This window comes from Excalfactoria chinensis, chromosome 14 (assembly GCF_039878825.1).
Source record: "Excalfactoria chinensis isolate bCotChi1 chromosome 14, bCotChi1.hap2, whole genome shotgun sequence".
Classification (NCBI taxonomy): Eukaryota; Metazoa; Chordata; class Aves; order Galliformes; family Phasianidae; genus Excalfactoria; species Excalfactoria chinensis.
This window is the reverse complement of record NC_092838.1, coordinates 8,524,967-8,538,958: the sequence shown is the minus strand read 5'-3', so window position 1 is coordinate 8,538,958 and position 13,992 is coordinate 8,524,967. Positions and strand designations below refer to the sequence as shown.

Sequence of the window (13,992 nt, the reverse complement as noted above, 5' to 3'; positions counted from 1 at the left end):
ACTCTGGAGTACCATGAAGCTGGACCTGGTACAATCCCATCCAGTACAGAATCACAGAATGACCTGGGTTGGAAGGGACCTCAAGGATCATGAAATTCCAACCCCCCTGCCAGGCAGGGCCACCAAACTTCCAGATCTACTAGATCAGGTTGCCCAGGGACCCATCCAACCTGACCTCGAACACCTCCAAGGACGGGGCATCCACAACCTCCCTGGGCAACCTGTTCCAGGATCTCACCACTCTACTAGTAAAGAACTACCCCCTAACATCCAACCTAAATCTACCCCCTTTCAACTTAAATCCATTTCCCCTTGTCCTGCTATTATCAGCCCTTTCGAAGAGTTTACTCCCCTCCTGGATATAGGTTCCCTTCAGGTATTGAAAGGCTGCAATGAGGTCACCCCGCAGCCTTCTTTTCTCCAGGCTGAACAAGCCCAGCTCCCTCAGCCTGTCTTCATAGGGGAGGTGCTCCAGGCTGCCAGAGCACACTGCTGGCTCATGTTAAGTTTCTTGTCCATCAATACCCCCAGGTCCTTCTCTACCGAGCTGCTCTCAAGGATCACTCCTCCCAGCCTGTACAGGTGCCTGGGGTTCTTCCGACCCAAGTGCAAAACCTTGCACTTTGCCATGTTGAACCTCATTAGGTTCATCTGGGCCCAGCTTTCAAGTCTGTCGAGGTCCCTCTGAATGGCATCCCTTCCTCCCTCTGTATCAACCGCACCACTCAGCTTGGTGTCATCATTAGTGTAGATCACCAGAATGTGCTCTCAGTATAGGCAGCATACAGGATGCAATATGCATTTCCTACCCCAGTCTTTAAAGTTCAAATTTCACTGAATGCTTTTTGAACACTTCTGCTGTATATCTTTTCCTCAACTGAAGTCATGATCTTTTCAATCTTATCAGAATTATTTCCACACCAGCTCTCAAATCCCATCTGTTTCTATTGTTTGAGATGTAATATGTTGTAATGTATTACCACAGTGCCCACAGTTAAACTTTCAGTTTCAATAAGTATTGAAATTATTTTATTTTAACCTTACTTTGACAACTTTGTACCTCTCCAGAAGACGACAGAGCATCCTTGATTCCAGCTTCCCCACATTCATAGCCAACCGAAGTTCTGCCTGAGAAATACCTTTGGTTCCTCTACTTTCAACTGTTTCAGACAAAAGAAAAAACAGAAAATACATCATAGAAATACTCCAGCCCAATTGTATACACGTACATCTGTATATATGCTCATATTCGTTCTCAATAACCATTACTGAGGCAAACTTAAGAGCTACCTGATTTTGAAACATACATCAGATCAAAATCCTTAACAGTCATTGCTATAAAGTATGTAATTTTCAAAGGCATATACAAAATACAGTCAAACACTGTCATAAAATGCAATGCAGCATCCCAGTAGAGCGAGGTTCAAGATCGAAGTTTCATATTAAAAGCAAAAGCAATGTAGGAGGTATTCTCCTCTGATACACAGACAACTGAGACACAAAGAGATGACATGACTGCCCCACCACCTACAGGAAGCCTACAGCTCCAGTCTGATCAGAACATAATGTTCTTTTCCATAAAAAAATACAACACATTGATGCACAGAAAGCATCAAACTTCCAATTACAAAACAAAACAAACCAACAAAAAAAGCCATAACTTTCTTTTATAAATATAAGGAGTACGAAGGCAATGGGAAAAATCTTCAGCATGTCGTATCTGTGATGCTTTAAGAGCCTTAGCACACAATACTGTAATTTACCTTAATATGAAGTTAAGAACCCTTTTGTACTCCAGAATTAAGCCAATCAAGGAAACAGTTCTGTTAGTCTTTGTAAAAGCGACTGATAAACTGTTCTGCACACGCAAATATTCTACTCCGTCACCTACTTAGCTCATAAGCCTGGGTGAGCATATCCCTTTCACAAACAATATCCACAGGCTGAACAACTTTTGTGATCTCTTCTTCATCATTATCGTGATAATCTTCCATTTTCTTATGAAATTCTTTTAGTAATTTAAGGCAACGGACCATGACGTCGGTACCTGCAGACATAGGGGAAGAAAGGACCAAAGACAACTGCTTATTTCTAGGAAAATGTTTGCAACAGTTTTTTCCCCATATATGAACCTGTCAAAACACTGACTGGAAGCATTCCTGACGTGCTCCAAACATTCATGGCTATGATAACTTTAGGGCTCCCTGGTGCAGTGACTTGTGAGTGCAATGAAAAACACTGCAATAGTGGGAAAGCCGTGAACAGTAAAAACAAATCAGTGCCACGTGTTTCTGGATGTACTAAGCCACAGAATGACATCTTCAGAACACAGAGCTGACCTCGTGTTTTTTAAGGCATTTTTGTGGATTTTCAGCTTTTACATCCATAAGATGGAATTATCATTCAAGTTAAGATTCACCAGGTGGCACTTTTCATGGTGAAATGTTAAGAAGTAAACGCAGCTTCTGTTGTGCCAGTCTGTGACAAGACAAAATGTCTTCTGCTTTGTGTGCTGCCACATTTATAAATGGATATGCATCTTCTCTCCTTTTAAGTAAATACTTTAGGAGTCAGGTGTTTAATTACCAGTTATAAAGTCTATCTCTTTACAGTGCTTCTGGTCTCCCAAGTTATTACTCAGTTTCCCCACACAGAACATTCTTTTCCCTAGACTTAAAAAAGTTGCAGGAATTTATTCTATCAAGAGCCTAAATCCACCTCCATGTAACTGATGCTCACGTTTGCCCTCTCAGTGTTCTCACATTTTTTATCGGTTCTTGTCCCACTTCCTTTATGGTCACTCCTGTATGGGAACTGTTGTATCCCAGCATGAACTACTGATAGAGCACCTGGAGAAAAGACCTGGTCAGCCCTGGGAGGACAGGTGAAGGCAGTTCACCTGTGAGACTGGAAGGAGTGGAGACTGACTGCATCTCTCTGCAATTTCATTTAAGGGCTGACTGTCACCGCAAATTACACCACAGGAAAGCAAAATATGGCTCAGTTACCTTTCTTTGTCTTGTAAGGCCCTCCATTGGGTTGCACTTCTTGCAGTGGGATGGATATTACCTTGGCTAGGCCAGCATTCATCATATATCGATAGAGACGTTTGAAAGTTCTCTCACAGAGACCCTAATGCAAAAAGAAATGACAAAAAGCAATGCAGGACAGAACTCTGAATTCCAGGAATTCCACAGAAATACCTGTTGATCTTCACAATGAAAAAAAGAAAAAGATCAAGGAGTTCTCTAATTTTATGCTAATTTATGCTATTGTAAGCCTCTATCCTTTTGGTGATTAGTATCAAAGACATTCATCATATTGCCTGTTTTGAAACAGTACTTTGTGTTAGATAGCAAGAAAGGACGTTAAAAATCTATTAGCGCATATGCGAGGCAGAGCTTGAGAGGACTCTGCACTCTGCTCAGTCCTTCCTGTCTTACACTCAAGCAGGAGCAATCAACTATTAAGAAATGCACAACTATATCGACTGACTGTACACAAAAAAAGGTCTATTACTGTGACAAAACATTTCTGAAGCTGTGGAATGAACAGAAATTCTTCCTTACAGCAAGAAGCGTCAGTAACTTGATCTAGGGCAAAACAGCAGCAAGAGAGCAAAGAGATTTTTAATTCAATGAACATTTAAGATCCTACGTTTTATATCTTACCACAAAATACTACACAACTTTTACTGCCTTTGATACGCGTCATCTGTATCTTACATAGAACAATAATAATGAAATCTCACCAGTTCTTCCCTCAAGTTTCCTAATGTTTCTATCTGTTTTGGACGAGCGCTCAGCATACTGGAAAGCTTCTCCATCAGAATATCATATTTATTCCTCCTAACCGAGAGAAGAGAATTGCCATATTACATATCACATTATAAGCACAAGTTACAACATTCTAAAATGTTAGCTATTAGAGGAGGTTCACTGAAGTGTTCTTCCATTGCTTTAAGTGAGAACACTTAAAATTAACAGATGGATTCGAGCTATAATGAGAAGAGTCGTGTAGGCAAGTGACAGACACCAGGAAGACCATTGTTCACAGTTGAAAGGGGAGTCCAGCATCTTCAAGAGGAGTTAATAATGAAAATGAGAATAGTCAATAATGGGGAACTGTGATGGTTTGGTGAACACAGCACAAACATTCATCATAGTATAAGGTGACAGCCTACCCAGGACATGCCTTAAGCATGTCAGTGGCACATACCTGTCAACATGAAAGCGAGTCAGAAGCAGAAGAATTGAGTGCTGCTGTGCTCCACTCGGTAGTCTTATCACATTAGACTGCATTGTTATGAGACCATTTCTGTCCAATACTCTTCGGTGATAATGAATTTTTCCAGCATCCACTCTAAAGAAAAGAATGTAAGTTATCTAGGAGCAGAGGAAATTTGTGAATGAATTCTACTGATTCAGTATTCCAGTGCCCTTAACTACATCACCAACAGCCTCAGTGATGCCCGCTGTGCTCATTTTCAATGTTACAATCACAAAATTAGGAAGTACCAAAATTTAACCCGTGAAATTGATGGACTGTAAAAAGCATTTTATATCACTATCTCTCCAAAACCTTTTGCTTTATTCAGTGACCAGGAAAAAATAAGAGTGGCCATACAATAGGAGACCATTTGGGGATTCAGGTTTTGTCGTTGTTTCAGAATTATATATGAGAATTATAGGAGAATAATATGCAGTCCCCCAGGAAAGAAAACTGAACACACTGTTGTAAATTCTAAGGGATAATAAACAAGCCCCCTACAGCCAAGCTTTTTAGAACAGCCCCACCGCTCCTCCTGAGAAGAAATTTTTCCTAATATCCAACCTGAACCTCACCTAGAACAACTTAAAGCATCACCTCTCATCCTATCGCTGTTATCTGGGAGAACAGGCCTACCCCCACCTCGCTACAACCTCCTTTCAGGGAATTGGAGAGAGTGATAAGGTCTTCCCTGTACCCCCTCTTCTCCAGGTGGAACAATTCCATTCCCTCAGCCTCTCCCCATAGGACCTGAGCTCCAGACACCTCACAGCCTTGTTGCCCTTCTTTGGACACACCTGATGGCCTCACTGTCATTCCTGTCATCAAAATTACAAAAGAGGTCCCAAGAACCAAACAGTCCATCCCATTATTAAGGATGAAATGCTACCAATACAGATACAGACTTAATCAGTACACAGGGATACAGAATTTTCTAAGCAGTCAGTAGAAATTCATTCAGTTTAATTTATAGAGCCAAATATAAAAGTACTTGAAAGCTCCACAGTGAAGATCTCTCTGGAGCTCTCCTTGCCACCTGGCACGCCCCAGACGCTCCAAGATGCAGTAGGAGAAATCAGGGAGCTTTAAGTCGGGATCCCCCTCCCAGCCTATCAGGGCTCTGTAGCGTTGGTCCTGGGAAGCCACGATGACCAGCTTCTCTCCCCATCTAACAGAAGGAAACAAAACAAAAGATTATTACAGAATCAGAGTGTTTGGAAAGAACCTCTGGTTGTTATTGAGTCCCAACTCCCTGCTAAAGCAGGTTTCCTGCAGTAGGCTACACAGGAAGAAGTCCAGGTAGGGTTGAGTATCTCCAGAGAAGGAGATCCCCCTTTCTGGGCAGTTCCAGTGCTCTGTGATGCTCACAGTAACAAAGTTCTTCCTCATGTTTGCACGGAACTTAAATCCATAAAAACAAAGATCAGTCACATTCCCCCCAAGGCCACCATTCTTCACAGTGCTTTTCAGAACCGGATTTAAACGACCACAGTCTGCAAACTAAGTTAAATATTCCTTAATGTCGGGCGTTGGGACTTCACTCACTTTTCAACAGCTTCTGTGTAGGTACAGCAAGGCTGCAAGTCCTTCCTCCTTATCTGATCGGTGATATCCACTCTCTCTTTAAAGTACTGACAGGAACCCTGCAGGCCATCTTTATCATCCAAAATCATGTGGACGGGGTAGATGTCGTCCAACGGCATGGGATCCCTCTTGGTTTCCAGTATCCCCGTTTCGAGGTCGATCTCCTCGTACCTGCAATGAAAGCGGCCAACACGTCACCGGGCGGCTGCGGGGGGCTGCGGGGAAGGGAGCGGGGCGAGGCGGAGTCCGCTCACTGGTCGCGAAGCTGGAGCGGCGGCCGCGCCCGCGGTAACAGGTAGAAGCGGAGGTCGGGCTGAGCGCTGAGCGCGGCCCACAGCAGCTGTCTCGTGGCGGGCTCCAGAGGCAGCGGGAAGGGCGGCGTGCGGGCGGCGAGGCGCTGCCACAGCGCTCCGAGAGTGATGCCATCCAGCCCCTCCAGAGACACCTCGTCCAGCAGCGCCCACAGCGCCTCCATGCTCCGCTCCGTTCACTTCCGACACCGGGAGGCGGCGCATCGGAAGTGATGTCACAACTGCGACGGTAACCAAGGCAACGCAGAAACAGCACGGTGGCGGCGCGGCCTGGTCTGGCGTTGCCCGGCTCCGCGGGTTCTGGGCTCTGCCGCTTTGCGGAGCCGAAGCAGCGCGTGGACGGCTGGGCCCGGGCTCGGGTTCTGTTCCGCCTCCCAGCTCTGACATTGTGCCTTGGTGGAGGTGCGGGAGTGGTGTTGTAACAGAGGTACGGTGCGATTGGTAAGAGTCAAAGTATGAGGTTTCAGGTTTTTTTTAGATAGGGAAGTAAATGTTTTAGCAACAGATTTAAATTTCTCAGTATAGAAGTGCACTCCGTCACAAATTGTAGCGGCAACTCTGGAATACAAAGTGGGAGATGTTCGCATTTCCTGAAAGGCAAGTAAGGTTAAAATCTTCAATGTATACATTTTTAAACATATACAGGCTCTAAAGTAAATAAGTCTTAGATTTAACTTTCCCTGTGAATGGTACCAGCACAGGAATAGCGTTGGGGAACTGTTAGGTCCCAGCTGGAACTGATGATTGAGCAGCTGGTGAAGGGGTGTGTCTGCCCACGGAGCACAGGCAGATGGTTCCCACCTGTGAACAGAAGGGGTGGACCCTCTCCCCAATCCCCCCCCCCGCCCCTCGGGTCTTATATAAGGGGCAGCCACTGAAGAGAGTGCTTTTCTTGGACCTGGATCACTTTCTGAGAAGGAATCTTGTGTAGTCTGAGAGCCTTTTCACCAGTGGGGTGAGTTTGACTTTTCTTTCTGCATATGGCTATTTTACCTTGTAAAATCTTTGCTTCCTGTTGCTGAGCAATTTTGCTTCTTTGTGAACAGGACAAATAGTGTGGCCCTTTCAAATGAGTGCCGGTTCCTGGTTTCTGTCCTCCTAGTTTTGATAGTTGGAGAAATGCAACCAATGTAGTCTCTGATCATCAGGAAGCTTGTTACACAATTTGTTTTATACTCTGTTGAAAGAGGAGCTTCTTTCAGCTTAGAGCATTCACGACTATGGGGGGTGCTGAACCAGTAATATTCTATAGTGGAATAATTTATTCACATCAACAATTCTGTTCTTTTCAGCTTTATATTAAGGACATGGTGACTAACTTCGATGAAAAACATGATGAATATTTAATAGCACTTCAGCAGAGAAACCGGTAAGCACTGTTCCCACTCTCACTGAGTACATGATATAGGTATGGTAACTGTTGAGTCACAGCCTAAACCACTGATTGAGCACCTGGGAACCCAGGTGAAGGCAATTCAGATGTGTGACCAGAAGGAGTGGAGCCTGGCTGCACCACTGTTAGACCTCATTTAAGGGCTTACTGCCATTGGGGAAGGATCTCTGGTTGAAGAACCCTCCTTTGTGGACTTTTCCCTGCTACCCTTGATCTTCAGAGACAAGTGAGCACTTTTTCTTTGTAACACTGTTTTCTTTGTAACACTGTTCCATTTACTTAGCCCCTTCGCTGTCACACTCCTGTATTGCCCTTCTGTTGCATTAATCTTTCTGATTGTAGCATATAGTATCAAATATGAACAGTGGTGAATATTAGTTCAAAAGCTTGGTTGTAATGTGAAACTTAGTTTGCTGTGTTGCAACACCTGATTTGGTGTGACTTGATTGAAGCAGCTGAGGTAACCTTGAGACCTCAGAGGAAACTTTCACTCAGGTGTCAGCATATTGAGTTGTGATATCAGTGGTGTCTGTTGTACTGGGAGGGAGGTGCAAAGAATGCCGAAGCAGGTGGGAACTGGAACTTATGATTCAGACTCCTGCCCTAGGATTTTTTTTTTTTCATTGTTTTGTGAGGAGCTCAACTGTTTTAAGATTTAAGTTCCTAATCAAAGCTCTCAAAAGTTCTCAGGAAGAAAGTTTAATCATATAGAATGCTAAATGGGGGGGGAGGGCAAACAGTGAAATGACAAACAATCTAGTGGAATTCTTAGAAGGGGAACACTTAATTGAGCTTAAGTCTCAGGGTGTCAGTACTCATACAGACATTGTAGAATGTGGACAGATCATGGAAGTTATATCCTGAATTGTTACTTGAGCTATGAAATACCTTTTTTTTTTCTTATAACTCTGTTGCACTCTCTTTGCATTTATTGCTAACTTTACCTGTATTCGTACTGTGGACAGATGAGTTACTATTCTTTCTACTTTAGGCTACTGAGACATTTGAAAAGAAAGGATCCTACACAAATCAAACTAGAGCAGTTAGAGCAAGGGTTTTCTCTGTATATGAATGGAGCAAATTCAGAGCTGAGAAAGTACTGCAAAAAAATCCATCCACTTGGCTACTTCAAAAATGAGACACAGATTGTCACGACAAATGGTGAGTTACACTGAGACAGCAATCTAGAACTATTTAAAATATTTACGCATCAGAACTGTAATTTGATCACTGAAGTTACTTCCCAGGCTGTGCAGCAATGTATTTATTAAGCTGGATGTGTGTTACAGAACAGTCTCTGCAACTTCCTATGTCTTGTTCAGTTGATCTCTATCTAATTCTGATGCTTAGTTTCCTCACCTTTCCTGCTTTTAACTAGAGAATTAGAAATTGCTATTGTAATGCATTTGATACATAGCGCTCTTGTCAGACTTTAAGAGCTGATGGATTCCTGTGTTGTCTAGTGTCCTGCAGATAAATGGTATTTGGTTAACTAGACCATAGTCAAATTGCAGACTTAAGTTTTGTTTAAACTATTGTAGTCTTGTTTAAAAGTCAAGTTAATATTTAATTAAACATTTGAAGTAAAGAAAATTTGTCATCTGCTAGTGATTAGCTGACTTTACTTGAAATGTGTATTTTAGTTCCAGTTAAAGTCTTTCTGTCAAAGAGCAGTGTAGTAGTAGGTGCAATTTTGCATATGTGAAATTATAGAGTGAGCTTAGTGGCCTTCTAATCCATTTAGTATAATGAAATTAAATGATTTCAGGAATTCCCAGTGTAAAGCAGTTTATCCTCATATTAATATAACCTATTTCATAGAGTATATCTTTTAAATTTGTTGCTGTGAAACAGTATCTTAATTAACGCTTTATTTTTTTTGCTTGATGATGAAGATGGACTTAAAAATAATGTGAGAATTTATGATTGAAAGCTTACTAATCTGAGCAGTACCAAAAGCTGACTTTTCAATCAGTATCCATACTCCAGTCTCTTTTCTGAGGTTTTTCCCACTCTCCCTTTTGCACTGGGTACTATTTGTTTTCAGTCTTATGTGAGTTCAACTTTAGCTTTCTGTTATGATTTCCTGCAAGTTGCACAGCATGAAGATGGGGAACGAGCTCATCACCTGTGTACTGCCTTAGTTGTGTGTAATGGTGAAAATGCTCCATGTTCTTGAGTATTGGTAAAAGAAGGAAACTGAGTGCTTCTGGTTGAATTAGGGCAATATGTTTTTAGGTAGCCAAAGTATGTGGACAAATATCTTTGACTTTTTGGTCCAAATATTGTGCTAACAATTGTAACATATCTTTGTCAGGAGAGATTTACTTCTTCTCTATGCTTAACTAAAGAGAGAGAGAAAGCACAAGAGACTACAGTTAAAAGCAATCATTTGTCTGCATTTTTCCTCAGTTGAAATTGACTGTTAGCAAGTTTTTTTGAACAGTTCACTGGACAGATGGATGTAGGGGTTGTCCGGCCTCCCAGAGATATGACATTGAGGGCTGGGATGAGCTAACTGATGTAATTTTGAAGTAAGCCCTGCTTTGAATTGAAGTTGCACTAAGTGACCTCCAGAGGTCCCTTCCAATGTAAATCTTTCTTTGGTTCTATGACCTTGGTAGGAAGACTGCTTCTTTTATTCGTTGTACAAGTTCCTGCTGGCTTAAGATGACCATTAAATTATGGCTTAAAGAAGAAAGGTTTTGCATCAGCTATTTTTCTTTGCTGAAAAGAAATGGAAGCTGTAAATCTGTCTTGGACTTAGGAAATGAGATGCCTTTATTTAGGATGGTATTGAGAGTGTTGATTATGTCCTTGCTCTGTTGGGGTTGTTGATGTGACCTGCGGGATGTAGGTCTCCATGTCTTAGTCAAAGCATCTTCTGAAAGATCCATTGCTTCATTGGGACCACTTCCAGTGTAAGGACTCTTTGTTCTTCTTGACCACACACAAAATTTTCACCTAGGTTATGACACTTTGTTACCTTAAAAAAATTAATGATTTTCCTTAGTCTGACTTGTACACGAAGAATACTTCTCTTCACAGTATGTTAAATGTGTGGTATGTTCTATTTTATCTGCTGGTAACTTGTTTCCTTAGTTTGAGAGTAAAAGCTCAAACTTACTTCGTAAACTCAGTATAACATCTACTGTTCACCAGTACCTTGTTTATCAAAGTCTGCCTTCAGTTTCTGAAGATGCCTTACTCTCTTCCCAGATAGAAGTCAGAAAGATGTATCTATGCTAGAATATACTTTAGTACTTTCATATCAATGAATGTGGGGCTTTACGTACTGTTTATGTAGCCTTAAACAATTCTCTTGAACACACAGTAGTAGTAATCCCCAAAAGAGATTCAGCACTCTTGCCACTAGTACACAACCAGCCAGTGTTTGGAATGCCTTTCTAATTGTTATTCCTGTTCTTGTATCAGGAACATGCCCTTTTTTCCTCAGCTGAAGCAAAGAAATAATTACGTGTATCCTTAAATACTGTATTTCTCTTTTGTCTTCTAATTCTTGCCTCTGTATTCTGGAACAGCATCGCAGCTAAAAGCAAGTGAATTGCAAGTGCACGGTACATGGACTGCACCAAGCAAAATACAACGCAGAGGATGGCTTCAGGTAAGAAACAGCTTGAAGTAATGCACCTTTGAACTGTTTCTTATGACATAGACTTGTAACTCCTCTTGTTTGTTGCCCATGTGTTTGTTTTCCATTAGTATAGAGGTATTTAAAGGAGGCACCCAAGCGTGCCAGTTTCCTGAACAAACTTTAGAGCCTTCCCCAGGAGGCTATTCTGCAAACACTTCTTTATATTCCGGTGCTTTAAGGGGTTTAACTGTAGCTGCTTTGTTGATTGCTATGTCCCTTTTCCTATCTTTTTTTCTCACCACTCTGGAGCCGGACATAAGCCATGTGCTGGATGTGACCTCCTCCATGGAACAGCTGAGGAAGAGATCACTTGACCTAGCTATTATGGGAAAGATGTTTATTGATTATTATATTGCTGATAGCAAGAAAAAAAATCAAATTATTTTGCATGTTTTAACAGAAAGCCGTGGAGATTAAAACAGAAAGAGGAACCAAACTCTGCGTTAAACCTCCTCTTGAGTACTCTGAGGATTTTGAACCTTATGAAAGCATAAGTGTGGAGAGAAATAGTGATGATCCTCTCCATTACTCTCAGGTACAATTAACAGTTGCTAATGAATTTCAAATGTGTTTCCCTAGCTTGTGTTTTCAGAGGTTCAGTATCAGCTTTCATTTTGATGTATCCCATGGATTATTTTTACTGGTTAAGTTGTTTGTACTAAATCAACTATCACCTTAATTAGCAAACAAGTAAATCCATTACCACTGTGGCCACCTTCTCCTTCCACTACCTCCTTGCCTTTCCTCACTGTGTGCCATGGTTCAGCACATGCTGTCATGGAAAATGAGCAACTGCTTTTAGTCCAGAAATTGCTAAGCTGACTATATTTGGAATGGGAAGTAACACAGTATTTAAGAAGTGAGAATTAACGTTATGAACTGGGACTTGAAAGCTCCTGTAACAGAAGATTTGAATAGAGCAGGTCACATTCTAAAAGATCCTGAGTTTCTTGATTTTTTTTAAACCTCTATATTTAAGTTAGACATATCTTAATGCATTGGTGGAGTGTATGTGTATTCCGTGTGTTTGTGTTCCAGTGGAATGATAGGAAAGCAGACTACTTCCATTATCCTGCATTTCTACATTTTCTGTATTGCTTTTGGGCTTATGATTTTACTTGCCACTCTGCAAAGGCATAACTTGCTTTCAGTGACAGGTTTTTCTAATTCTTTATGTGTAAGTAACAAGCTATTAAACTTAATATTGAGACAAAACCCCATTTTTTATTTTTATTTTTAAATATCCCAGCTGGAAATGTTTGGCATTCCTGAAGCTGAACTTTGTTCTCTGTACTGTCTAACAATGCAGCTGCCGTGATGCTTTAAACTTAAAAGCAAGCTCATAAAATTCCCTGTCAAATATAAATATTAGCCTTGCCTGTCATTAAGACATGCTCAGTATCAAGCTTGAGATTGTTCGTAGACCCTTTCTTGAACTTGAATTTGCCTTCTCTTTGTAGTATGTTTCTGTCAACATGGTTTTCCTAACAAGTCTAATCTGTAACAGGAGAGCAGCGTGCAGCTTTCATTACACACTAAATGTACGCTGTCACAGTTCATTTGTGTCTAAGATAGCTCTGAGTTTTTGTTTTACTCCTGCAGTTTGCTTACTTCTCTCATAGTGGTATCAGCAATGGTAGGAAAAATAGATTTAGGATAGACAAGATCTTTTCCTTTAACAGTCATAAAAATGAAAGGCTCTCCAGTATCTTCTATGTTGTTTGTGGCATTTGCTGAGTGATGCTGGGCAGTTTATTCAGTAGTAAATTAATAGTTGAATTTTTAGCATGAAATCTTGTTACAACGGGTCTAATTTAATTTCTTCACAACCTGGGAGCTCAATTCATTGGACTGTAAGTCTTTTCTACTGTTGTTTTTGCTCTTCAAGTACAGATGTCTACAGGAGTATTGCCATACTTTAAGTTACGTACAAAGGGGAATAACAGAGTAGTTGATGGTGAAAAGGACCTCAGGGTCCCTCTGCTTCAAGCCCTTCCCCAGCAGGGTGCCCACATCCAGGCAGCTCTGGAAGATCTCCAGGGCAGGGACCCCGCAGCCACTGAGCAGCCTGTGCCAGGGCTCCTTCACCTCCACCTTTCTTGGCCTATAGAATTTTCCTGCAAGGACTCTAATGAGAAGGAACACAGGAGACGTAGGATGTTTTTTCTTTAAATGTCCTCACCAGGGAAGTGAAAATATAACATGGGAATCTGAGTATTTTTAGCTCCATGTGATATCTTAGAGGAAAAGGCAGCCACATGGGTTTATTTTAAAATAAATATTTGAGTTTTCGTGACAGATTTGTTTGTCTGAATTGTGTCAGAAACTGAAAAGCAGTTTGCAACTCAGTGTAGAAGACGAAAAGATGGAAGAAGAATCTTCTAGTGAGGATTATGACTTTGTTGAAGAGGAATTGTTTTCAGAACCATCTCCTACTGAAGAAACAATTACAAGCTTTGCAAGCCTTCAGTTGCAGAGCAGTAGATCTATGCAGAAAGAAGCTTCTGAATGTCAGGATGCTGGAAGATGCTCTAGCCTGGTTTCTGATGCCCCTACTGCGTTGGAGTACAAGCAGGATCAAAGTAGTAAGCCTCTGTTGTACATTGTTAAAGTTCTCTGTTAAATCTTAGAAGCAATGCTCTCAAAGAGACTCATTACAAATCTGAGCCATAATTTGCAATACTAGTGTCCACAGTTACGTGCTGGAAAGGTGTCATACCTGGATAATGTCCTCGCTTTAATTGTGCATTCTAATCACCTCCTTCCTCGACAGAGTAAAG

General features: G+C 41.4%; 2 protein-coding genes across 6 annotated transcripts in view; one reads left to right on the top strand and one right to left on the bottom strand.

Moving 5' to 3' along the window:
• GTF3C1 (general transcription factor IIIC subunit 1) overlaps positions 1-6,354 on the bottom strand; it is a 29,397-nt gene extending 23,043 nt beyond the window's left edge. For both annotated transcript variants that reach the window (XM_072348717.1, XM_072348718.1), the window contains exons 1-8: positions 6,108-6,354; positions 5,815-6,024; positions 5,261-5,437; positions 4,219-4,362; positions 3,752-3,848; positions 3,009-3,132; positions 1,892-2,047; positions 1,045-1,160 (exon numbers count right to left, since the gene is read on the bottom strand). In XM_072348717.1, the coding sequence (XP_072204818.1) occupies positions 1,045-1,160; positions 1,892-2,047; positions 3,009-3,132; positions 3,752-3,848; positions 4,219-4,362; positions 5,261-5,437; positions 5,815-6,024; positions 6,108-6,328 (1,245 nt within the window). In that variant the 5' untranslated portion in view covers positions 6,329-6,354. The remainder of the gene's footprint in view (positions 1-1,044; positions 1,161-1,891; positions 2,048-3,008; positions 3,133-3,751; positions 3,849-4,218; positions 4,363-5,260; positions 5,438-5,814; positions 6,025-6,107) is intronic.
• A 21-nt stretch (positions 6,355-6,375) lies between these two features.
• KATNIP (katanin interacting protein) overlaps positions 6,376-13,992 on the top strand; it is a 45,698-nt gene continuing 38,081 nt past the window's right edge. The window contains exons 1-6 of one of the 4 annotated variants that reach the window (XM_072348722.1): positions 6,376-6,591; positions 7,457-7,533; positions 8,549-8,718; positions 11,100-11,182; positions 11,613-11,747; positions 13,536-13,797. In XM_072348722.1, coding sequence (XP_072204823.1) covers positions 7,472-7,533; positions 8,549-8,718; positions 11,100-11,182; positions 11,613-11,747; positions 13,536-13,797 — 712 coding nt within the window. In that variant the 5' untranslated portion in view covers positions 6,376-6,591; positions 7,457-7,471. Of the gene's footprint in view, positions 6,606-7,062; positions 7,120-7,456; positions 7,534-8,548; positions 8,719-11,099; positions 11,183-11,612; positions 11,748-13,535; positions 13,798-13,992 lie in introns of those variants that run through there. The other 3 variants (XM_072348721.1, XM_072348720.1, XM_072348719.1) reach the window with 3 other exon arrangements.